At 37.7% G+C, this 27,240-nt stretch overlaps 1 protein-coding gene across 10 annotated transcripts in view; it reads right to left on the bottom strand.

Annotated features, from left to right (window-relative positions):
• The window catches only part of VTI1A (vesicle transport through interaction with t-SNAREs 1A), a 274,053-nt gene that overhangs the window by 234,832 nt on the left and 11,981 nt on the right, over nucleotides 1-27,240 (bottom strand). For 9 of the 10 annotated variants that reach the window (XM_080403348.1, XM_080403340.1, XM_080403341.1 and 6 more), the window contains exon 3: nucleotides 25,634-25,744. In XM_080403348.1, the coding sequence (XP_080259474.1) occupies nucleotides 25,634-25,744 (111 nt within the window). Of the gene's footprint in view, nucleotides 1-943; nucleotides 22,318-25,633; nucleotides 25,745-27,240 lie in introns of those variants that run through there. The other variant, XM_080403349.1, reaches the window with a different exon arrangement.

The following is a 27,240-nucleotide window of genomic DNA, read 5'->3' as shown; positions in this document are numbered from 1 at the left end:
TGAAGCTCTGACCATTCTACATGGAATTCAGAAGCTGAAGCATAGGTACACAAGATCTACCTGCATCTTTCAACTTGAAGTTTGGAAAACTGGCATGGAAGGAAATCCTCTGGTGAACAAGTATATGAGGAAGATGGGAAGAGATTGATCAATTGATTAGTTTTTAAACAGAAAATGTAAGAAAGCAATTTCCTTGGCATGACAGAGCTTCACAAAACAAACCTTTTCAAATCTCAGTGGCTGAAGTTCTTTCTAACGAGACTTTCTGGGGGGAAAAAATATCAAACTTTTCTCACTGCACAGTGACAGCATTCCTATCATATTTTCCTATTGAATGCACAGGAATATTTGAACACCAGCTATGTGGCTGCATCAATACACTGACATAGCAATTAGCAGAGGAACACGTCTGAAAGTCTAAAGATCAAGTACGTCAGTTTGAGAATTTTTAAATTTAATTATTAGGAACATAACAGGAAAATTAAATACTGGCTTATTTTAGAGCAAGTAAAATAATTCTGTTGTTGCATAAACCTGATACCAGCAAAGTGGGTATATTCTTCACTGGCAAAGCCAATGCAAAGGTCAGATACTTAAATTCTTTGTGCAGAGAGGACATCTTCCTGACATTAAAGCATCTGCCACAGTATGGCCACCAAGCCTGAGGGAGTTATTTGAGCTCTACTGAATTACAAGTAACACAGTAATATTAGACAACACTGTTTCTCATTAATACAAGAGCTAAGGGGGAAATACTAGGCTTACTGTGCAGTTACACAGTTATATTAAAAAAATTACCAGTCTGAGCGAACAGCATTGTCACACCCAATCGCCTACCAAATACTACTTCAAACAAAAAAAAAGTTGCACTTCTAACAAAGCACTTTCAAAAAACTTAGATCTAACTAAAGTTATGTATAAAGTTATGTATAAAGATAGTAATGATTACTATCACAATGAGGAGTATGAATTCTCAATTTGTGTATCATATTTAATGACAAACATGAGACTTTATACAAGTCCTAAGAAGTTTATATCCATTTCTTTAATTGGTTTTTTCTGTTCAAACTTCCGCAAACTGGTTAAAAAAAATTTTAAAGGAACTCTTTCAGCCTTTTCCTTTCCAGATAGTTTGTTAGTTGGTTGTTGTATATTTTAAGCACTATGTTTTAAAAACAAAGGTCATATGGTAACAGTCTGATCCCCAGCTGGATGAGTTATGTATAACCAATACTGCATAAAAATACAGCCTAATATTTGCATTATCTTTAAGTAGGCATATAAATCCAAAGTTTACAAACTTTAAAGTATTTCCCTTTACAGAGCTTTTTTTAAGAATGTTCCTATGAAGTGAATGAGACATAGACATGGAAACAGATGAAATTTGGTTGTATTCACAAATAAGTATTTGCGGTGTTTTCCCCATTTAAGTTACACTGTTTCCAGAACTAGTGATCCCAGGAGAACAAAGAAAATCTTATTTCTTTCTGCATAGGCTGAAGCTGAATAAATTGACCTACCAACCCAAACAAACCAACCCATGCCTGCTATGATCCCAAGTTTTCAGTTTGGAATAATGACACTACTTATCCAAGCAAAAAAAATCACCATTCTTGGAGTTGGGAAGACCACACTATTTATACCTAACCTGGGTACAGTCCTGTAAAAGCAATTGCATCCTCTTCTACATCACATGTGGTCAGGAAAAAATACAGTTTTTAGAGCTGACTGGACATACTAATTCAGTTCAAAGGTCCATCAAGTCTAATGTACAGTATCCAATGTTAGACAATATTAGACGCCCAAAGAAGGAGTAAAAGTGCATGACCCCTGTCTAGCAGACTCTCTCTTCATTCACTCAACTTATGGTGGACTACAGATCAGGCACGTCCCAACTTCGATGCTCTCTCTTCTGTTTTAAGAATGCCAAAGGTATTTCCTCCTTGAATTTGTAAATGTTTCCCGAAGCTAAGTAATCCTCTGGCTTCCACAACATTCTATAGCAATTACTTCCATGGTTTAATACCACCTCGCATGGCGAAAATATCTCTCTTGCTTTTTTAATCTCTTATATAGTAAATTAATTTGATGCCACTTGATGCGTGTTATGAGTAATGGTGAATAACTGCTCAACACTGACCTTCTCTGTATGCCACCCACTTTATATAATCATCTGTCTTTTCCTAGCTGAAGAATTTCTGTCAGTTACCTAGCTCCTTGCCCTGAGCTACTCCAGACTTTTCATTATCAGTAGCAGAACTATGTTCTAATTCTACCGTACTTTTGAGGAACAAGGAACTGTAATCACACAAAGCACTGAAGACCCATAAACATATGTAGGTAGAGAGATTTTTTTTTTTGCAGTCTCTATTCGCCTCCTAGTAAATCCTAAAGACTCATTTTCTTTTCTGGCCACTATTGAACTTTATATTATATTTTTACCAAACAACACTTCCCTATCCTGGGAATGCAAAGTCACAACTGTTTTTTTCTGCCAGGTGCATCACTTTATAATTATCAACCATGACCTTCACCTGTGAGTTTAATGCTTAATCACTCAGGGCACCAAGATACTTCTGAAAAAAATCACTTAGCTTTCCCTTTTATTATTTTGCTTATTTTAATATCACCAGTAACTTTGTCAACTCTTTCCTCTTTGTATTAAAACCATCTATAAATATGTTGAACCCCACCAATAAGAATCTGTGGGACACCACTGATGAGTTTCCTCTACTGTGACAATTGACCATTTCTTCTTACCCATTACTATTTATTTTTGACCTAATCTATGAAAGTGTCTTCTTTTTTATGCCACAGTTATTTCATTTTTTTAAAAAAACCTTTGCTGAATGGAAATCTATGAAATCTTCTCCACACACAGTAAGCTTGTTAATTTTGCTTAATTAAAGAGGTTCAAAGTTGCACACATCAAGAAAAATGCAATGAAGTGAATTAATTAAATGAAGGGTATGAAGTGCAGCTCTATCTTCTAGACACTGACTAGTATTTATTTCCATGAATATATCCTTAGAAATTACTTTTCAGACTCCTAACAGATTTGTGCCACACAGCCTCAAGATCTAGTGTATGAATGCATACAATTTTTAATTTATTTATCTTAAAGAGAACCTTTGCTGACACCTAGCAGATAAATGATTAATTGCACTTCTTACCATCTTATGAAAGACCTATATCTGATATTTAAGAGCCCAAAATGAAAAACTTATACGGATAGCATATAGATGGTACTCATATGTATAAAACCCCACATGCTCGCCGAGTAAACAGAAGTGCAAGTTACAAACATACTGAAGTATTTCCTAAAATTACATCTTCAGATACACATATTCTCATTTGTATAATTCCAAACATCTGCTCAAATCTAAGTAGGTAGTAGCCTTAAGACAGAAAAAATAAAAATCCACGCAATACAGAAAACACCATACCTTCAGAGCCCTGATGACTTAGTAGACAGGAAGCTTTACTAACACTACTAGAAGGGACCACCTTCTACCTGCAAAATAATACCATCCAATTACATAGGCTGAAACAAATGAAACAAAGTAAAGGAATCTTAATATGAACCAAAATTAATTCTTATTTGCTGCCCTATCAGTTTCCAGGCACTCTGCACTCCTACTCCTTCCTAAGCTTGGCAGGGAGTCTGGGAACAGGTCCAAAGCATGAGGCTGCTCACGGCAGAGCCATCCCCTTCTCCCACCTTTAGAACCAGCCCTGATACTTTTTGCCATCACAGGTCTTCACTTCAGATCTTACACTTTCACTCCCATGGAGTCTTGGCCAAGTCCAAGCAAAACATTCAGGGAAAAATGAAGAAAAAAAACCAAAACATTCACACATATGCATCCTGCTTCATTGTTCTCATAATTTTCTGAGTCAAGGGGAAAAAACAGCTGACTCGCCTTCTGCAGAAGTTCTCTGATTTTTTTTTTTTTTTCTTTCTTAGGTCTCTAACTCCTGAGCCACAGCTGCGATAACTAATTCCTATCCTGAAGATACAGCCCTAGGTTGGAGACACCACTTCTTACTCAGGAATCTCTCGGTCACAATTGAGAAAGGCTGGAAGAGTGTAAGAATAGCACCGGTGCATGTCTGCCTTACCCTTGCGCTCTTCTCCAGGGACCTCTGACTCACAGATAAACATGAAGCTATAGGGTTTTTGGTCCAACCCAATACAGCCATTCTTATGGCAGCTGGGGATATTCCACTGTCTTCTAATCACTATGCCAACTGTTTGACAGAGCCTTCAAATGTGAGGTACTACTGTATTGACTTTCTAAGATATCCCAGCTCTCTCAACTTTATCAATACATTCCTATAGAAAAATTTTACAAAAACTAAACTTCACTGACTGACTCACCTCAGTACCTATAATGTTATTCTAAATGTTATGTTCTATAACTGTATCTTTCCCTTGGCTATAAATTCAGTTCCACTTCAGTCTTGTTATCTGTCTACCCCATTTTAAAGAAGAAAAGGAAATTACATTCCTTTTACTAAAGATGGACTAAGAGGTGGGGGTTTGGTGGGTTTGGTGCTGTAGGTTTTTTTTCGTTTTTTTTTCCAAATAGTTTTACAGATTGCAGAGTCATCTTGAATCATGCCCCAGAAAAAGATGATCGCTCCCAAAGGAAGACTTTCTTAAGGTTAACACTACAGACTTCATTGCGTTTTTCATTCTTTGCAACATCCAACACTTCAAAACCTTTGAGGTAACTTCTGCCCCTTTCTCCAATGACTTCAGGATTAACTCTGCTACAAGTTTCTGGTTTTATTACTTCAGCTGCTACACCCACCAACCCAAAAGGCCTCTGGATACATTGGCTGCTCAACCATACTGGAATTTTCACATGAAAGAAAACATGTCAATGAAATTCTCCAAATGGCAAGTGATTCTTTCTGAATTCATAGCTGTTCAAACACCACCTTGCTAAGACTGAAACACGTTTCTTGAGACAAGATCTTGTCAAAGGATGAAATTTCAAAAGCACTTATATAATCTGAAAAAAACCAAGCCCTCCTGAACCATGAAATGAGGTACAGGTTTCAACGTATCTTCCTTTTACAGGTTACTCATGAGAATCTGAAAATCCCACCTGAAAAGACACAAGACCAGAATTTTTAAGAGGTCTAAGCTGCTCAGCTCTTAAAGTCATTGAGGATTGAGCACTGACTTCTTCAGGGTCCTTTCTGAAAAAATCTCAACCTATATCTTTTAAGCTGCCACAGGTAAAAGCTTACAGCAGCTACAAACGATGGCTTGACAATGGAGAAAAAAGATGATAAAGATGACAATGGCAGTACTCGAAGGTAATGCTTCTGCATCTTCCTATAGACCTAGTGAGAAAGCAGCTTTTGATGGTGGCCTCAGAAGCAGCTTAATCTTCTGCACTGGGGCATGAAGCAGCTGCAGCGTGGACTGCCATAAGGGAGGAAACAAATCAGGAGGAATAAAATGAAGGAAAAGAGGTAGAGAAAGCAGACTGCCATCTAATTACATCCTTGGTGGAAGAGAAACTCAGAAAAATATCAAGATGAAAAAAGCTTTAAGTCAGCACCTTCCCATAAATGCAAGGAGGGGATACGAAGCTAATAAATACTATCACCCCAACCTACGGCAGTTAGTTCCTTCCCTTGGACTCTCAACTGATAATTAGGTGAAGAGGAACCAAACTAAAAGATACAGCGCTTGACTTCCTTCGAACCTGTTTTCACCATAGAACAGATACAGGAAGTACAACCACATCATTGCAAATCTGGTATTTCTCTACTCAAGTTGTAGCATGGTTTTCCTGAAACCTGACTTTAAACAGATACCAAGATACCTCTTCAAGGTGTTTTCGTTGAAGTGGTCACCGAGATACCCATTTACAGTGCTAACCAGGCCACAAAAGGTACAGCCAAACCCTTCACTTTAAAGGAGAACTTCACATGAAGGATAGTTTCAAAGAAGCAGATCTAAAGCCAGGACATTTCACGATTTTGTCAAACTTTCTATTTTAGAAATTTATTTTGCCTGAATCATTGCTAAATTAATTTCATTAGAGATAATAAGCCTAGTGAACCTTTTAATTATTTTGGGTTCACAATGCATAAAGTCATAAACTTTGCTGCTGCCTGTAAGTTTGACCATTTCCTGCCTCTCCTCACCAGTGTCCAAAAGCAAAGCAAGGACAAAACTAAATGTGTTTCTATATTAAATAATCTTAAATTATGTATGGTTTTAACCATCACACAACTGCCACAAGCTAAGTTGCCCTCAGTGTATTCCATATACAGTATGACATTGTTTGTGCATACACACACACATAAAGAAGTATACAGCTGGGTCTTGCACAAACTTTGGGCATCATTAGAAAGTTTGTAAAACACAGTAAGCATTAAAGTAATATGTTTGCAGCAGTTTGGCTGAGGAATCAAAGACACTTTGAATGAAGGCAGTTCGATACAATTACAATTTATTTTTTATTATCATTGTACCCTACAGTCACAGAAATAGCAGGTATGTTAACGTAACCCGAATCTTCTTCCTCAGTCTTTCACATTTTTTTTCCATTATTTGTGAACAACCAATATGTTTCAATCTATTTTACATCTTCTTTCATTTTGATCCTCAGTTACTGTCTCCACATGAAACATAAGCTTAACAACACTACAAAACCGGTCAGTTGTTCAACCCTTCCCTTTGTACCCAAAAGTTTGAGCACTTGGAAAAAGGTCCCTGTTGGCAGACCATGACTTCCTCCAGTCCAAAGAACTCACTTGTTATCACAGTAAAACCACAATGACCAAATATATCATGTGACACATTCACAGGAGAGTGACAATGTAAGCTTGGGAATGAGATTTCCTTAGGGGACCAAGCAGGAAATAAAGTGGTCCACAACAAAACGCTCCAATTTAGCCACCAATATCTGAAAGAACAGCAAAAGGCAAATGATGCACTTATCTTTTTCTGGGCACGCTCTTCATCCCCCCAGTTCTGCCCACTGTGGAAGTCTTCAAAGAAAAACTACCTGCCCCAGACCTCACATGTAAAGAAGAAAAACCTCTGTTTCAAAAGACACATTGATTACAGTCAAATGTGCCTAAACGCTAATGTATTTCCTCTCAAACACTTTCCTACAGTTTACCACTATGATCTGAGCAGTAAGATCCATCAGCTGTCCAGTTAAACGTCCACTTAAAGGGACAACATTGCTGATACAATCTTCCAGTCTTTCTGCCAAGTTTCCTACTACAAAGTGTGTGTGGGGATCCCTGTGCTCTACAATGAGGAGGGAGCAATGGTAAGAGGGACAACTGTCTCCTTTTAGCAAACTTGTTTCTAGCTGAGGAGGTGGAAGTCTGAGCAGCTTTCCTTCCACTCCCAGCCATCTGTTATAAAACCTCCAAAAGGACAGTTCTGCATCAGCAATTATTACTGATAAAACAGAAGTGCTCTGCCACAATCTTTAAAACAGAGTGTTTAATTTTACCAGTCTACAGAAGAACTTACTCTTTCACAGAGCTACAGACTAGCAGTAGCCTGAATTACCCCCCCACACACACACTTTCCCCAATGTACAGCATGTTTTGTGCCAGCGACGTCCCCTAAGTTTAACCCCGTTATCTACGTTTCAGGGGGAACCTGACCTCACACGGCATTTTACTATAAAGCCTAGAAGTCAGAGGGCACTAGTACAAATATCACAAAAATAAAACTGAGGAAAATAAAACCGAGGGAAAAAAATCCATAACCCAAAACACAATAGAAACAATACTTTGTGTTCCTATTTTAAGTGCCTCTCTCAATGCTATATGCATAGCAGCTAAAGGCAAGCTGGAAACCAGCCAGGTCCTGGCTGCCAGCAAAAATTTTGTCACCTCCTTTGAACATCTGAAGTATGTTTACCCAATAGATTTCATTAAATTACACTTCCATTAGGAAGCATACAATGTTGATACTCATCTCAAAGATAAAAGGGATCGCTAAGAGGCATGTCATCCTGCTCCCCAGCTGATTGCTATTTCTGGGCCAATCAAGGAAAGGAGCCAGAACAATACTTAGTTAAAAAAATGCAGCATCTCCCCAAGGACTACATACTAAGAGACTGCAGCTCCATTATCAAAATGAGCATATCATTAATGACAATACACATACAGTACGTTGTTTTAATACAACTCATACACAACAAACAAGCTGTATTTGGGTCATTAGCTGAATTTGTAAAGCAGTATTTCCAAGGGTTAGAAACTCCTTATTGAGATATGAAGTTTATAGGCTGAGAGAGGGGGGAGCAAATATTTTATGTGAACCCAAAATACAGTGAATATAACAACACCGTGCAGTTTGAAATGCATTGTAGTAGCTAACAGAACAATAGGCTATTCAAACATAAGTTCCCATTTTAAAGTATAGCAGAAGTAATTTGAAACAGCAGGCACTTTTTGCTAAACATCTATGAGGGATAACGAAAGCAAAATATATCACTGATGCAGTTTATACTCTATGTATCACTTTTTAAATTATTACAACATGGATAAAAAAAACCAACCACAAACAAAACGCAAAAAGGGACACAAAGCAAATCTTACAAACGTCAAAAAAACCCCAAAACTACAGAAAAAAAACACACCGATTGTGAGGCAAAACACTGGGGAGGGAATAACACAAGAGACTCAAATACACAAGTCCACTAGGACTGTTCAGCTGTTACCCTACGGTAGGTTGAGCCTTTCCTAGTGGAGAGGAGGAGATATCATTGTCTCTAAGCATTGGTGTTAGATGTATGATGGTTACTGTGCTTCCTAATCTCCAATTCACATAACAGCAATAAAGGGAAGAAAGAGGACAAACCCAAAACCATGCTAATTAAAACCTGAAGTAATAGGAAAGGGTTGGGAGGGGTTAGCTCTTTACAGCCAAGCTCTGCCCAGTCCTTTTGCAGCAATCTGTGATTATTAATCTCTAAAAACACTCCTTGCTCAACATTCTGCAATCTAGACTTCAGCCAATCTCTTTCAACGTGCAGAAAAGCTTTTGGTTTAGCCATATTTGACATACCATATGAACTCCAATTATCCATCTTTTGCAGTTAATCATCTCACAATTACATTTCCTGCACTTATAAGCATCCAGCTGGGAACTGAGTTTTAATCTAGGAAATAAAAAAAAAGGATTCAGGTTTCTAACAAATTACTTCTAATTAACCAGAACCTTTTCTAGTCATTCCAACCTAAAGACGCCTACAGCAAATGAAAGAATTTATTGTTTGCATTCCTAATGATATTTTAAAATTTCATTTCAATTTCCCCAATGAGTAACTTTCAGGAAATTCACTGCATTTATATCTACTTAAACAAACATTCTGCTAAGCAGGAAATGCACAACAAAAAAACCTAGGGGAAGAAAAAGAGAGCCAGTATTACACTGAGCAGAAAAGCTGCTAAATAAAGCTAAAGAACCAGAACGCTAATTAACAGCAACTTGCAAAAGTACACTGCAGCTACGCTGCCCAGGCCCTGCCAGAGTTATTTGGAATCTCAAAACTACATTCCCAAATCACGGTGTAGAAATGACAGGGGCAGTGTCCAGAAAAAATGGTCCAATTCTGCTGACACAAGGCAGCAATTTGTAGTCTGTATAAAGGAAGCAGATTAAATGAAGCCACCTAGCTAGATAACGCAGGAAACTAAGTCGGTGGTGGTTAAACAGCACATGAAAGAGCTTTGTCCCACAACTTCCAGTGATCTCCCCAGGGAAAGATTTGGAATAAGAACCATGCAAAACACACTTACTGCATGACTGGGAACTCCCTGGTATCACAGGGAGGTAACATGAGGTAAGTATCAAATGTAACAGTTTCATTTACATTGAGTCTTATCAATTTTCTCCAACTGTTTCAAGAAAGTCAATGCAACCATCTGACAGAATATGATTGCTGCGAAGTCAAGTACACCTTTCATGTTCTTTGGACAGTCAATTACCAGAGGGGTTTCTGTCAGTTATGCAGTATCACAGATGTACATCCCAAATCTGTTCATCTAACTAACAAAAAGAAAACAATATACAGCTGAAAAATGCTCTTGAGAGTCACCTTTAAGTAATACATAATATATAAGTCAGTTTCACTTCAGAAATACCTTTGCTTGAAAGACTGGTAATCATTACTGTGCTACCAAAGTTTCCACAATACAAAACAGGACTGCGCTAATTGGCTGATTGATTCAATACCCAGTTAAAGTAGTCAATTATTCTGGAAAAGTTATTTTTAATATACCCGAAACCTTCCAAAACTATTAAATTTTATATGCTTGCACCAACCTCCCATTACTTTGGCTTTCATTAACTACCTCTGCAGGCACTTTGGCACATTTTTGTTTTTATTTATAACAGAGGTCCAGCTGTGACTGTGAACATCCTTTAACTCATTTACAACAAGGGAAAAACAACAAAACTAGTAGTACCTTCCTCTACCACTACCAACATTTAGCAAATTGTAATTCCTGCCACAACAGCAACAGCTTTAATTCCAAAAGTCCAGCATCACAAACCAATAAACACCAGCCTCCCCTTCCCAAACTTCTCCTTAACCTCTCTATCCGACACACAGAGCACAGCACACTTGGCAAGCTGTGACGAAAGGGTGAATTCTCCTTGATGGGATTCACAGATACATCCTTAGCTATTACAGAGTCAACATTCAAAGGACTCCCAGTTCTTGGAGATTCCCACCTCAGAGTTGTGTGAAATATCATGAAATATCTACCAACACATTTTCAATCTACCAGTGCACCTTCAATTGTGATAAAGGAAGACTGCATGAAGCAGCAGCAAGAACATTATGGAAAAGTTCATCTTAGTTGTAAAGTCAGTCACCAAAAGACAAGAGTGAGAAGCCTGGGTGACAGAAAGAGGACCGCATGAAAGTGCAGTAAGTTTTCCTTCTTAAAGCCCCTCACAAGTCTAAAATGGGAAATGGAGAGACATAATTCATACAGGCTACAAGCTTCAGTAGGAACTCTGCTTGTAGCTATCAGGATCAGCATGGGCATTCCCATTCTGAAAGCAGTGCAAGACTCCTGACATTTTAACGTGTGCTTTAAGTCAGCACTAGGAGATCCTGCCAGAAGTCCTCCATGCCAATACGCAAAAGACCCCCCACTCCTTGCCCAGACACTGGACCACATGCAGATGTGCCTAGGTGTGTGATAGAAAGGCAATACTTGAGCAGCTTGTATCGAGTAGATTTAAAAGTCAAAAAGGCCAAAGAGAGGGAATTTACAGGTCCCTTGGGTCACCTGGCAGAGCTGCATAGCTCCCAACATCAGCAAGTTCAGGCCAGTATTTTATCAGGGTCCAGCTCAGCAATGGACCATAGCCAGGCAGGACCATGAGGAGCTGGAGAGCAGCATCCCACAGCGTCCCTGGAGCTGGGACCGACAGTCCTGAAACGGGGCCCCGGGCACATTGGAGAGGCTGCTCTGGGCTATTAAAGGCCATTGGTGCCCTTAGGGCCTTGAGCATCCAAAACTGGACATAACTTTTTCAAGATTTGGTATCAACCACAGCTTGTGGATGATGCAGAAAAAAAAGTCAAGCAGATAGCACATAGTGGATTTATATCACCACAAAGAAAACCAGGGTCAAGTTAGAAATATTCTGCAAATGAAGCAACCCTGATCTGGGTTAAAGCCAAGGCCGTATGTCTGTTGTTACAGTAAATGGCTCTGACATTTTAAAATAGTTTTACTGGTTTACTGTCCTTGAGTCACACTTACAAGCCCTCAATCATTGGCAAGTCAGGAATGAACAGGTGATATTGCAGAGACATTCAGAAGGTACTAGCCAAACGTGAAAAATAAAAAGAATTAGAAGAAAAAACACCCTCTCAGCTGTATTCATTTAAGTAGGAGCACCACAGAGGAAAGCTCTTAAGTGCAAATCTTTCTCATTGCAGCGTTCCTTTCAGTGGCACATGAAACAGCAATGATAACAGGCTCAAAAAAAACTTTGAAAATAAAGTTAAAAGATACATGTAACTTAAAACTAACATCTTTTCCTACACAGAAAGGTTAAATTGTGGGGTTGACATTTGCATTTGTTACGTTGTCAACGTTCCCTGCCTATCAGCCTATGTACAAACAATATCTAAAGATGTCATCTACATATTTATACCAAAGGAGTTTATGAACAAGACCTGTCAGTATATTTTAACACCTTTCCAAAACGTCAGCTTTCATCAGGTATAAACACAACATGTTTAATTTATTAGTTTGGTTTAATATAAAAAGTTGACAATCATATGTCACCATAACTATTGATAAGGTAAATAAGGACTACAGGAAAACGTCAAAAAGTTATTAAAATATTTCTCAGCTTCCTGAATCAAATTGGATTTATTGGCTTTTCTCTGTCAATAAGTGCATCACACATTTTTCTTCGTATGGCTATTTTTGAAGTGATGTGTCCAACAGCAAAGTTTACAGGCAGACTGTAATTCTTGAAGAATATTAATTCCATTTTGACTGTTTTGGGCAGAGGAAAGGGCTTTGTTTAATGTTAAAAAAAACCCTGCACAAACACATGAACTTGTTCATCTGTATTTAAACACACACCAAAGATTTTATCTTCTGATCAAAAATATACTAAGCCTGCATAAAAGTTAAAATATAAGGCACAAGAAACTTTGAACACAACTGAAGTTGAGCAAAGCAATACGTTTGTTTCCACTTTCTCTATAAGGTGCTTGATTTAATTCCCTCAAGAGGATTGCTACTACCAAAGGTCCACCTTCTTTGTTTATAATGTCAGGAGGACAATCTATTCTCACGTCTTTCTAGATACTTCCCCCAAAATTGTAACAGAGGGCAGCACTGCCTCATTTCAAGAATTTCATCCCCATCACCACTACACAGCCAAACACCTCATCAGTGAGTCATTCCAGCCAGATTGCAATAGCTTGCTCAGTAGGGAAAAAAACCCAAACTCATTTACCTGAATGTGAGAATAAACTTCTTTGTACAGATGAGTTCAAACACTCCTGCCCAAGCCAAACCCAGGCCAAATTACAGCCAGTAGCACAGAAGAGTTTAAAGGTAGAAGGGAAACAGAAAATGGACTGTTCACTGACAGCATCTCTCCTTGCTGGAAGAGACTTTTCTTTTATTCAGCAAGTCCCACTCTGCATCTCAGCATAAGACATGAAGAAGAATTTTATTATACAACAAAGCTGATATTAGGATTTGATACTATGGACATCAAGACATATGGCATGCCACAGCCTCTTAATTATTCTGTAAAACTTATCTGGCAGGGACACAGATAGTGATTTCTTAGAATACAACAGACACATTGAATGTGACCTCAAAGAACTGATATGGATTTCCTGTTGCTTAGACAACAGGAATTTTACTAATTCATGTCACTTTTGCATCAAAATCACAAATGCAGTGAGTACAGTTGAAGACCAGATATGGAATATTGTGTCAGGCACTATTGCTTTGTTGGTACATGAAATTTAATGCTGAAGACCTTCAAAGTGTATTGGATATGATGGAAAACCAGAGGCTCGTTTTTTCTGTTCAAATGACAAGTAGGTGAAAGAACCAAAACATGATCCACCAGAAGTGATCTTTACATACTAATCAAACTCATTGAAAAGCATTTCCAAAAATGAAAGTATAACTAGATTTTAAACAGAAGCACACACCCAGGTTTCCTTTCTTTTAAGTACAGTATGAGAAGGAGAATGGAAATTCCCAAAAGGCCCAAAACTTCCACAAAGGAAGGATGGTCCTCAAAATAGTCTTGCTCCAAAAGGATACATTTAATTACATTGGAACAGGTAGCATCTTGGGAGGTTTTCCACTATTGTTTCTACAGTGTACATGAATCCAGGTTTTACTGCAGAATAGACTTAGCCCAGTTCTTAGACCAAACATCCTCACTTCAACATGGTTCAAAGCTGTCCGAAACACCAGTCTTTGGTTCAGACCCTTATTTTGGTGTAGACCCAAAATGGGAGTTTCCAGTCCATTTTCTTCAAGAAGCCATCCTATTCAGTCTCACATGCAGTAGGTGAGGAAAATGAGGGGATTCACTTCAAAATCACAGTACTGCCAAACCAACCACCACTGTACATGGAGCTCCAGCTGGGAGAAAAGCCAGCTAAGACATTTTTTAAAACACACAAATGGGTTGTGAACTGGTCCTGGATTAGGAGAGAAGGGAACTCAGCAGATGACCTTACAACAGAGTACTTTTAAGGTACAAATTAAAAGTGAAAACTTTTAAAGTTCGCCCCAGAAAGAGAAGCAGAAAAAGAAAAAAGGGGAAAGGAGAAGAGCAAATTTTCCTTATGCTCATTCTAAAATTCATGGGTTTTCATCCAAGACATCTGCAGGGCACAAGTGCTGAGCCACCAATCTGCATTGCTGAGTGCTGGACACGTAGCTCATGAATGGAAAAAGGGGACCTTAATAACACATTTGAAATTGCCTCCAAGTATGGGTCACAAGGAAGATTCAGCCCAGGTGCCTTCAACTCAAATAAAGATCTAACAGGAGGACAACATGCCAGAAGGTGAGAAAAAGACAAAAGGAGCACTAAGGGCTTGAAAAGGCTGGGAAAGCGATTCAGGTTAGCAACCCCTAACTTAATCCTGACCTTTCTGTAACTTTTTACCTTGATTTAGTTGACTGAACTAACTCTGTGGGAAGCTTACACAACTGAACACCAGAGTCTGATTTCTCCCAGAAAGACTAGGCAGAAAGAAGAGGAAATCACATGGTCACTTAGGCATATTAATAACATTGAATTAAATAATACACAAACACAGTGTTAATAATAAAATACTTTTCTAATAAAAAAAATATCTAGAACTATAGTTAAGACCCCCTCTTAGCATTACTAGTTTTACTCCCAACTACATTAATCCTAGATAAATACTTCTCAGTCTTTTTAAAGGATGCTAGAAATAATAAAAATATTTCTAGTCTTTTCTAAAGATGCTAGAAATTATAACAGATGAAAACCTGTAGTTTCAAAGATGCTGCAAATGGAACAATCCATAATACTGGAACTAATTCATATTTCTTAAACAAATAAAACAAAAATAATCACACAAAACATATCAACATAACAACTCAGTTCTTTACAAAATTCTATTTAGTTAATGTTCACTATCACAGTGCCAAAGAGCTATACTCATGGGTAGAAAACCTTTCATGTTAGCCACTCTATAAATAGGGATCTCTGTGTCAAAATACATGCAGTTACACATCCCAAAATAACAACCATCATTATGGAAAGTTAATGTCCAAATTTTCAAACACGAGAATTTGCTTTGATATTAATGTCATTATTCTCTCTTAAATAAAATAGTTAATACCACTTTTTTCCCGGTTGGTGACACACCCTCACAAAGGTTACAGTTTGATTTAATAATGGCTCAAAGTGTTCTGTTCATGAATCAATGGAAAGGAAGGTGCTATCTTCATAATGCAGGAGCATTTTTTATCTAAGGGCCAAGCCAAGACCCACCAAACACAATATGAGCCTTTTCTTTGACTTGCCAAAATTCACATTTGAGTCTTTAGTGAACAGGTACAAAGTCTGCAATTGCTATTCAGTGTTTTCCAAAAGACTACCTAACACTTTTCCATGCTGACCAGGAGGGTAAGTTGGCAAACACTGCCCTTATTCATTCTATTCTGAACTTATCTGAAAATAATAAAAAAACCCACACAAACAACAAACTAAGGACGCGTTGGAAAGTTGTGGGATTCAGAAAGTAAGCACAAAAGCTACTCAATAGGAAACATGCAGAGCCCACACACACATTCCCTAATTTCTTACTCTTTATGCACCAGGCACCAGATACTTAGTTAGCAAAAACCTTTTATTCATTAAATCCACCAGAAATGGTTAAATATTAGTACAGCAGGAAAAATTACTCTATTCTACTGCTGATGCCAGAAGCCCCCTGCTATATTGCTCTTTACCATCCGTTCTTTGTATTTCTACTCTAATTTTCATTGATCAACTTTTTTAGGAGTAAAACCTCTGTAGTATCTATTAAATATTGGAAAACGCTTATTTTCCTAGTGCTAGCACCCTAAAGGCAATTTATAAAAAGCAAACGAAAAGTACGGGAAGTGCTGTATTTGATGCACTTATTATAAATGAATACAAGCATTAAATTGTCAAACATACAACTTGCAGATCGTCTAGCCTTTGCAGGGATTTCCTCCCCAACAGCAAGTTTAAATAGACTTTGTGGACAAGAACCATTTTTTTTGTGGTTTGTACGGCAGCTTTTGACTGTACTTGGGACTGACTACTAAATGACTGCAGAATACAAATTAAAAGTTACCAAACAAAAGGACAGAGATGGTCACGCTTTTTCCATATGCTTCACATAGTAAAGAACATTGGGGGGGGATCATTCTAATACACTTCCAACTGTATTTTTTTTCGCTTTATATTCCTTTCTCACCAAGTCTTAAGCCAGAAACAAGACATTTCCACTGCTGTAAAAGTCCATCTCTTTTTACCTGCGCTAGCCAGTTTTAAAGAACCACAAAGTTCCTTCTGTGTTTACTACTGCTATGTTCAAAAGAGCCAGCTTACAGCACAAATTGGAGGTTTTATCAGAAAGAAAACAGGCTAACATTGTGTGGTTTAGTTATTAAATAGCGCTTTTAAATATTTGCAACTTGAAAATATTAAAGAAATTTATACTTTTCAGGACAAGTGAAAGTCTACCTACAGAAGGAAATAGCACTCTGTCTAACACTGAAGACAGCTGCATAAGTATCTACTTTGTTCTTGGGTTAGAGTTTGGGGGAGGAGTGGCGACAAAAATTTAACAGTTTTTGTTAAATTCATCTGTAATTTGTAAGAAAAAAAGACAGAATGAACTGATTGAATGATTTTCCTTCAGAATCCCTAACACTATCAAATCCATACTAACACATTAGCTCTTCACAACGACTACTTAATCTGTTATAGTGGATTTCCTGAGCGAAAAGGCAGAAACAGAATCAAACTGACTGTGTTTCTATTGTACTCAATTTCAGTATAGCACTTTCAGAAACCTGAAATCATAAAAATAAAATTATGCAAAACATGATACTTGGCAACTTCAATGTCTTGTAAAACACACAAAAGTTAACATGTAACATCACTAAAGCAGCATTATGGAAAGAATCAGAAGGAAAGAGAGAATACATCCATTACTGTTTCTTCATTTTGCTTATTAAAAAATCTAGAACATATCTGCATTTACAGGAATTTTTAACTGGCACAGAAGAATTTTCATTATGCCAATAACATTACCATAAATTCATAGCCTGTCTCCTGCTATCCTATGGCAAAGATTTTTAGCAAAAAACGAGGTAACTAAAATATTATTTGTACTAGCAGAATATAATGAATGCTATTATTTGTAATGTTTGACAGCTGTTTGACAACCAGAGATACAATATATTCAGTTATGCAAAGAGATTTTTATACTCTAATATTTGCCCATGATGCAATTGGAATTTCAACAAGCATTTAATATGTAATGATCATATAAAATTTTCCCCTTGAATTCTGATGGAGAAAATAGCAGGATGAAGCACAAACCTCTTGAAGTTGGGTAGAAATAGCTACTTTTAACAGCAGTGCTTGTATTTCAAGTTTCATTTCATGAAAGCAACAAAAACCCATCAAGCAGGCAAAAAAAGCCATTAACCACTCCTTTGCCAAACTAATTTTTGACATGGGACAGTTAATCACACACCAATAAAAAGTTCACCATTTACCAGATGGCAACTTCACCATAAAGGAGAGCTATTTTTGGCCATGGCAAATAGTCTCCTCATGTTTCAAACACTAAATTCTATTTTCACATTAATTTTTAAAACTATGTGGCTTTAACTTAAAATAAACTGTACATCAAACGAATGGAAAATAAACAGCCAGGAACAGAATTTGATGAATTGGATTTATTTAGTTTATTTAGCTAAACAGGGTCCATTGGATCTCTTTAATAGGCTGACAGTTGCACTGGGCTGGTTAATAAAACATTCAACACAGTATCTTCAGCCAATATAGAAATGCAAATCCCACCAGAAATATTTTATTCATGAAACAGTAATTTCAGTTACTACCAAAGCAAAAAAAAAAAAAAAGAAAAAAAAAAAAAGAAAAAAAGAAACAGGGACAAAAAGGGAGGGGGGAAGAAAAAAAAAAAAAAAAAGTACTTGCTTTGCAAACAAACAGTGCCATCTAGTGTCATCCCCTGCACAAACAAACCAAAAAATGTGAAAAGGGCTATAATTAATCCTTGCAGTGTCAGTCCAGTACCTTCTCCCTATTTCTTTGCTTTATTAGTAGCACATGGCTCTCCCCATTTTAGAGTTAAACACAAATTAGTCTCACTCTAGCTGGGAAAAGGGGGAGGGGGGAAGTAATAACACATTAAGGAACTTGAAAAAGCAGTTCTAGCGTGAAAAGCAAGCATGTTAAAATGATGGTCTGCTCAGATTGTGAGCTGTTTCTTCTTGAAATCTTTATGTTTCTAACTCATGGTATAAACCAAATCAAACTTCTACTTATACGAGTGCAGGTCAGCCATACAACAAAGGGAGAGTGAGATACGCTCTGTTCTGCTTTATTTGTCATCACATCCCACACCAGCTGTGGAACCTTTATCATACTACTGCTGCTATCAAAAGCAGGACAATGACAGCTTGCTTCTTTTTGCATGACAGGTAGGGGAGTATCACTTCACTAAAATAAGAAATCACCAAGAAAGTGGGAAACATAAAAGCCTTCCTCCTCCTGCCCCGCAAAAAACAGCGTTCAGTTTCTGTATTATGAACTCACTTTACTCACCAGCTGGGTAGAAGTAATTTTGAGTGGATGCTGCTTCTCCCCCTATCTGCTAGGATGAACAGCAGACAGATTTAATTCTACTACTTTGAGAAGTAGTAGTTTTAACGTAAGAAGAAATTACATGGTAAATAGAGAAACGGTAGTTCTCCACCTGGGAAAGCATCCAGATATGTCGGAAGACTGCCAGGTGAGAAAGCACAGTTAGTGAAAAAGGCAGAGCTGATGTCATGCTGAATTTCTATTACATGCCTTAAAACATATTTTACAGAAGGATTTCATTCTGCCAGAGACCACTTTTCATCTTCATTTAATACAGAAATATTTCGTGTGTGAGGAGAGAAAGGAAAGAGGCATGAACGCTTACAGTGCGCTGTGAGTCAATATGCCTTTCACTCATAGCCCCCAGCCAGACCCCAGAATTATCAGACTCACTAAATCACTTCCTGAAAGCACGTTCATTTGTAATCACTCAGCCAAGCCTAGTGCTTCGTGAACTGTTTTTTCTTAAAATCATGTGCATCACCTCCACCGTTAAGAGTCACTGACTTGCTGAAGGACCAGCAAACAGCGTGCCGCAGAACTCACCAGTCTTACCCCTACATGTTAACAGATGAGCAATGTCTCTGGAGAGAGACACGCACAATTTCCTGTGAGTATCAAGGTAAAGCCAGTTGAGAGAAGAATCTAGTTAAGGAATTCTTTTTATTGACATTAAAAACTTGCTGCTTGGTTGCCCTTACTCAGCGTATTAGCTCTTCACATATTGTGTTATGAGATGCATCTTTTTAGTCAAACATGGAAGGAAGGATTCTTTATAAGCAATACCTGCAGAATTATAAAACCCAGGAGGTAAAGTGTGCTTCGCTGGTCTGGCTTCTCAGGAATCTGAGTTAAAACAACCATAGCCCCTTAGGTTAATTACAAATTAAGCATATTAACTCCCATCTTTCACACTTGCCTCTAAGGAAAAGCACGTCATCACTAGTAAAATCCACAGTGAGATAAGTTTCCTTCCTTCTTCATACTTCACAAAAAACTATAAAAAAGAAATCTAAGATGTAAATAAATTAGGGCAAGTTTTCTACAGGGGATCTAAGTCGTACCACCTCTTAATCTTTCATCAAAAACTCAGTTTAAGCCTTGAACATTAACAAAAAAAAAAACAAAAAACAACCACAAAACCCCCAACATTCTCTCCTGTATCACTTTTTACCCATTCAAAATAGCAGTATTATAAATAAAGTTAACTGTAAAATGTCAAATGCCTCCACCTTTTTTCATCACAAACTCACCAAGGTGGGGACACAAGTGAAAACAAACAGAAGACAATGTAGAATTTACCGCTGTAGAAGTTGGCCTACTGTTCAGCAGCAGCCAAGCATAGAAATATCACATTAAAAGTTACTAGAAAAGGAAGAGAGGAAAACAAAACAGTGCCTCTGTGTAGAGCAGTTTGAGCACAGTGTAGAAGACTGATTACTTATCTCAAGAAGGTGACAGTATCTATAAAAACAGCACAGTGAAGGAACTTTTGTTCACAAAATGCTTTCTCAAAATCAGATTGTCAAAGCACATGGTCAGATATTTCACATTCTTTCTTCTGAAACATAATCAGTTCAATCTCACGTGCATTAAAACAGATCCTCCACAGCCCTGTTCAAAAGAGCTGCACTACTCACATAGCAGAAACTAATCCGATTTCAGAAGTTTCAAATTTGTCAACAAGATCAGGTTTTCAGTACAAGCACACATGCTGGCCGTGCAGGGTGCACGTGCACACATGACATGTATCATGGGGAGTTCCCTGTTTTTAATAACGTTGCTGGGATACAACTATCAAGAAACACAGATCTGTCCCACACACAGTTTATGACTTTGCAACTACAAAGCAATAATGCTTTGCTTTATAAATCAAAATAATCCAGCAGCCACAGTTGAGTCTCTAAAGTTTTAGCTCAAACCAGAAAGCTAGGGAAGACTCTCACCATAAAGATACAGGCCACTAACTTGTTGTTTGACAAATGTCATTCATTACACTTAGAGCCATATGAATATTTGTCTGGGCAGGTGACTGAACCCAAAATAAGGGCAGCACTATTTGCAAAAGCAGTCAGAATATAACTGACAGCTGTAGTAGTTGTTCAGGTGACTTGGGTAGTACTTCAGAGTCACACAAAAAAGCTAACTTTATCAAATAAAAATCCATTGCTTATCTCCTTAGATGTTTTTAAAGCTTAACAGCAGTTGTCATTTTAACAATGATCTTAAACAGAACCTGTAGGAAGTATGAAATGTGAATACATATCTTCACTATTGACTGAACTGAAGCTATTGTTAAGTGCTGAAAATGTTTAAATGTTTAGTCAAAGTTTGTACAATGTATCTGTCTATGCCTCTGACTTCTCTCCCCCCCCCCCCCCCCCCCCTTTTTTTTTTTTTCTATGAGTTGAAGGTCAGAATCCAAAACCAGTACCCACCCTGAGTCTTTAAAAAGGAATGAGTGCTGTCTCTTGGACTGGTAACAAACGTTATCTATTCAGTTTGCCTCCATGCTGCCGTGACAGAATCTGAACAGTTCCTATCCTGCCTCCTGTATTTATTTGATGGTTATTTTTCTTGTTAAATATACCCATCCCACTTTCACCACTGATTGTGTAGTACTCATTTTTGTAATAGGAATGCTGCTGTGTAATATGTGCTTACTGGATTTTTGTATTTCCCTGCCTATTTGAATGCCTCATGCTTCAGCTGTAAACTTTTCAGGAAAATGCTGACTTCTGGGCCACTGCCCCCCCCCCTCTTTTTTTTTTTTTATGGTGCCTTGATGTTGAACCAGTACATGGAATCCTTGGAGTAAAAACAAACTCTAGCAGATAACCACACATTTGCCAAGTTTATATAGTTACAGTTTCACATGAACTGGGATAATTTCAAGTCAAAATAAGTTTATAAAATCTAGAAAGCTTTTTACCACTGCATATCCCTACTGTTTTAAAGATCACAGGCTATTTTCACATAACAAAAAAAATGTTTTATTTACAAAAAAATAAACAATACCTATAGTCCATGTACTTAAGAGACTGCAATAAAATGTAAGGCTTTTTTTGCATTCAGAACTTGCTTCACACAGGCAGGCAACACGGCCATTCTACAGCTGAAATAGTCGAAAAGAAAATATTTACAGGCTTAAACCACAGAACGGTGCATTGGTAGGTGCAGGAAAACCACCTGCTCATAGGGGGATTGTTTGAAATGTCAGGAACTCTTTGGTAGGTGGTCCCAATACCTTTACGGACCCGGAAAGCACCAGTCTGTGGTCTGCAACTCCGCCTCGGGCCACCAGATGGAGCCATTACCCCAGCACCGGGCACCGGCACCGCCCGCGGGAACGCAGCTCGGCTACCGAAGTGCGGTACCGGCACATACTGCTGAAAATAGCATAATAAAGCCAAGATTAACACCTGCAAGTTACAATCTTGCAGCACACGGTTTAACAAACAGTTTTATTCTGGTTTGATACGTTTATCGCACACACTAAGCAAGCCTGAAACTGCCTTTTGAGGCATACGCAGCTTCTCCGCAAATAAGCATCACTTTACACTTGCCCTAATCTTACATTTCTCCCCAGGCACCTGCTCCCCATGGCAGCCTACGCAGCACTGAGGCAACCATCAGGAAGGGCTGCTGCCTTGATCTGATGTGCAATGCTTGCTTTGTTAGTTCTCCCCACCCATATTCACAGTGCTATGCTATCCGACTACTTCTACTGACAAAAAGGAGCTATTCTGGTTTTTATTACCACCATCCATCTCCAAAAGGGAGGGCCAAGATGAAGCAAGGTGGCTTTTTCTCCTCAGATACGATTTAATGTAATTAGTGAGTTGCCAACTACCCATGTGCAATACAGTGCATGGGGTAGACGTCCTTGCCTCCACACATGCCTCTGGACTGCCGAGCACTGGTAACTGCAGACATGACTCAAGATAATATGGATTAGCAATAAGGGGAAAAATCCCTTATTTTCAACTTGTTTTTATTTGATTACAAAGTCAGAGACAAGCAAGCGATGTTTGAAGTAACTTTTTAAAGTACAGCGCAACCAAGTTTAAATCCTTATTTTTCAGAATATACTCTGACAAAGTACACAGAAAAACCCACTATATGTTCATTAAGATGCCACAACATGTACTAAATAATATTAAAGTCATAGTCAGTGTTTTGTCATCATTACACATACTGCAGATCATCAAATAAACTCACCAATTAGATATTACATGTCACAAAGAAAACTTAATGCCGTCCATCCTGCAAGTGAAGAGCGGACGGTCCACATACCTCATGTTTCCTTCTCCTAACTTTCAAATATGTTGCTGTGCTGCTGTTTTCCATAACTGCTTGGGTGAGGGCAAATTTTTGAGATTATATAAGGCATACAAGTAACCACAAGATCAAAACTTGTGTTCATTATGATGAATATAAAAGCAAGTGACCAGCACCAGTTCCACATTAACGTCACGTTTGAAGTACAGAACTTAACAAAAAAGACTGTATACTGAGGTATATAATTTTTGCAATTAATTTCACAGACATGCTTTCTTTCATATGAAACACATACTTCCAAGATGATTGAGAAATGTACTCTGCTCAGTGCACACACTGCTCCACACAGGAAGAAAAGCCAAGCAGAATACAGCGGGATCCAGCTGAGATTCCAACTTCATTTATAGAGAACAACACTTAACTTTGCAAGCTCACATCTGCATGCCTTTCAGAAGGGCCAAGAACTTTGACCAGCAAATCTGTAAGCTGGTCATAGCTCGAAATTGCCAGTATCATTTCCAGTTAAAAATTTCCCTTCATCTATAAAAGTGACTTCATTTCGAAAGTATGTCGATTTGCTTTCCCTAAAGGTCTGCTAAAGCTCTTACATAAACTCTATATGCTTTGCTTACAAACAGGTCACAATTCATTCAGAAAGTATTTTCAAATTCCTACCTTCAACAGCCCTGCGGCTTATAAAGTCAAAATAACATTTCCTTTCCTTCCCCTCTTCTCTCTTTGAACTCACAACTGAAACATTTTGTCTTACAGTTTCCAACAAGTTGCTATTTGACTGGAGAACAATCCAGAAAGATTCTGAAACCATCACATACAAACTTAAAATAATGTTAGCACTTAGGAACTGGAATTATGTAGTGGATTTAGTTTTAAGAAGACTATTTTCTATATAACTGAGATTTTTCCAAGCATAACTTGTTTTCTTTCAGTACTTTGCTCTTTCACTCCACTCATTTTCTTCCCTTGATCTGCTGAATGCCATCCTTGAATTGTGGGCTGTTTATTTTTTCCCATTATTATGATCTGTTCCTTCCTCTTTCTCATGTATTTTGCTCTGAGCACAAACTTATATTCTTTTGATCACATAACTCCTAGGACTCTGATGCATTCCTTCCATACACACTCCTTTCTCCTCTTCCACAAAGAGTGTCTGGTTCTGAACTCCCCCACTCCCTATTGCTTAGGAATATGGAAGTACCAATTCCCCCGTCTGCCTACATGGAGAAATAGGCCAGCAATAAATAAATGCTGACAGTGAATTCTCCCACACCTGAGAAGATAAACAGCATTCACTACTGCTCCAGAAATTGTTCTCTCTTGGAAACCACTGTTTAGCCAGCAAGGCCATGCACACTTACTACAGGGGAACATCATGAAATTGTTGCAAAATTTTGATGGAAGTCTTTTTACCCTAACATTCTCCAAACTTCACAAAATTGCAACCATCTTCTAAGTAAGACATTTCTGTGCATCTCTTCAACTTGGCAGAATCAGAGGAATGACAGTCAGCTGGATTTCCTGGATGCAGGTATAAACATTGACTCCCCTCCCCTGAAGGAATAAACTGCTGCCAGCAACCCGAGAAAATTCACAGTTCTCCATTAAATAGAAAATACTGTCACTAGTTATTTCTTTTTCCCTACCCTGCAGGAACTGAGCTGCTGCCAATTAACATCACATTTCCTTACACTCTGCAATCCCTTTGAACTTTTTCAGGATTTTAGAAGAAACAATTTTGTCTCTACGTATATCTACTCAGTGCAAATTTCAGCCACAAAAAAGGACTGATAACTGTAGCAGAATCCCCTAGACAAGGGAATCTTGTTAGTTTGCATTCGTTACTTGAAAAAAGTATTATTTATAACCAATTTGTACAAAAGTCAGGAAGAATTAAGTGAATAGAAAACAAATCACAGAGACTAAGAAATGAACTGCACATGAGAAACTACATTCAAAAATTCCATGGATTGGAGATTATATTGTTTTTCATGTTACTGACCACATCACTACAAGCTGTCTTAAACAGTTATTTTCCACTCAGAGTATACTTATGCAGTAATTTAAGTATTAACTCTGATGTTCTACCAGTCATTCCTTGAGAAACCGGATCAAAAGCTATTTTGCCTATAGCATGAACACTGACAATGTTTAATGGCACAGAAACGATTCAGAACCAGGGCAAAGGGACAGCAAGGTAGCAACTTGAACACTGGTATGGGAGTGCTACAAAAAGAAAAGCTTCAGTTCCCTAGTTTGGTTTTCATCTGTCCAGAACACAGCAAGATACACACAGAACTCATCTGTCAAACTACTCAAAAATACATTTCAGTTGCCTGAATAACTGCATTATTATGTTTTAAAAAAATCTGATCGACGCCTTCTTTAGGTAATTCATTAAAAACTCACAAAATCAGCTTCAAGTTTTCCCATTTCTTGTTTGTAGCTTCTCATTCGACTGCTGTACATTCCTCGGCTTTGAGGTGGGATCTCTCGAACTTCAAGTTCCATCTGCTCAAGCTAATAAGTAAAAATAAAGACATGTAAATCAAAAGGGTATTAGAGCAAGGATGAATTTACCTAAATTGTTCACAAATATTAAGAAATATTCCTTCTTTATCAAGAAAAGTGTTGTTTATTCTGCAATAAATAAACCATTTATCAAAACTTCTACACAGCCTTGTCAATAAACAAGTGACAAAACTAATATTATTAACACAAGGAATGATTCTAGTCAAACATTTCTGGATTTCGTTTCCAGATGTGATGAACACATTTTATTACAAGAAAATAGTAAAACTGAGGTTAAATAACCTTCCTACAAATTAGCATAGTTCAGAAGAACGCCTGCCTCCATCTAGCTGTGTGGTTTTGGAAACCCTTGGCTGAAAAAGCTATTTTATTTATTTACACACACACTCACGTGTATATATACACATTCATATATGTGTATATATTTGTGTGTGCATATATATACGTTTAAAGTTTTATTTACCAGCAGCCTCTATGTTTAAAAAATAATTCTTGTTCTTTTAGTTATTGCTTACTCAGCAGAATTACAGTATCTGAAATGACTGCCTAAATGCGTATCTCAAATGTGTATGTAGGTATATTGAATAGCTGAATTTCAGGGTTTAGCAACAATGCCATTCAAGAACTTGTATACAGTTGAATGCATTGAAAGGTCAGAGAGAATATATCTTTCAGAAGCTTTTTCTATTTATTCTTGCCATGTAAAACACTAAGAGGCCTGAAACACAGAAGTATGGCACAGAGGTACTGAAAATCAAAAGGAGTTACAAACCAAGGCTGCACTACCTGCTAATTACCTGCCCACTGGGTCACCAAGCCTCCTCTACACGATGCTGTCTGTTTGCGAATTCTGTTTTGCACAGCTTAAGAATCTGACCTTTTAAAATCTTCCCAACTTACTTTAAAAAGTAAAAGAATACCTCTCCTTGGTTGTAATAGGCACCCAAAACAATATTTACTTGCTTCCTGCAATTCCAGGTTGAACAATATGGCATTGGAACAGAAATGCCTTTTAATTAGGGTCCCAAGCTCCTGGTTACAGGTCTTCACAAGGGACAGCTACAGTTTATTCCTATGTAATTGCTTGCTTACACTTTGAAATTTCATCCTCATATCATAAAAAAAGCATCTGAATTTAATCAATGGAATTACCAGATACTCCAAAGACATTCTGCCTGATCTATTCTGATTATACAAAATGATATTCAATAATAAGACTTTAAGACTTTAATTAAATAGTCAGTAATGAATTGAAACATACAAAGCCATTTCTAATTCTGCCCAGTTCTTTGGCTCAGGCTTAACTTTCCAATGGGGTATCATAAATTAGACCGATAGCTGGAATTAATGGCTTATTTCTTATCAATTTAATCTCAATATATTTGATCTCAAATATTCTATAAACGTAGAAATCATTCCTCGTGTATATATAATTAGATGTGCAAGGTCAGGATATTTTAATGAAGTCTCAATTCTTAGCTATT

Source organism: Falco punctatus (genome assembly GCF_963210335.1).
Source record: "Falco punctatus genome assembly, chromosome: 9".
Classification (NCBI taxonomy): Eukaryota; Metazoa; Chordata; class Aves; order Falconiformes; family Falconidae; genus Falco; species Falco punctatus.
Note: the sequence above shows the minus strand (reverse complement) of the source record. Positions and strands in the feature narration are given on the sequence as shown.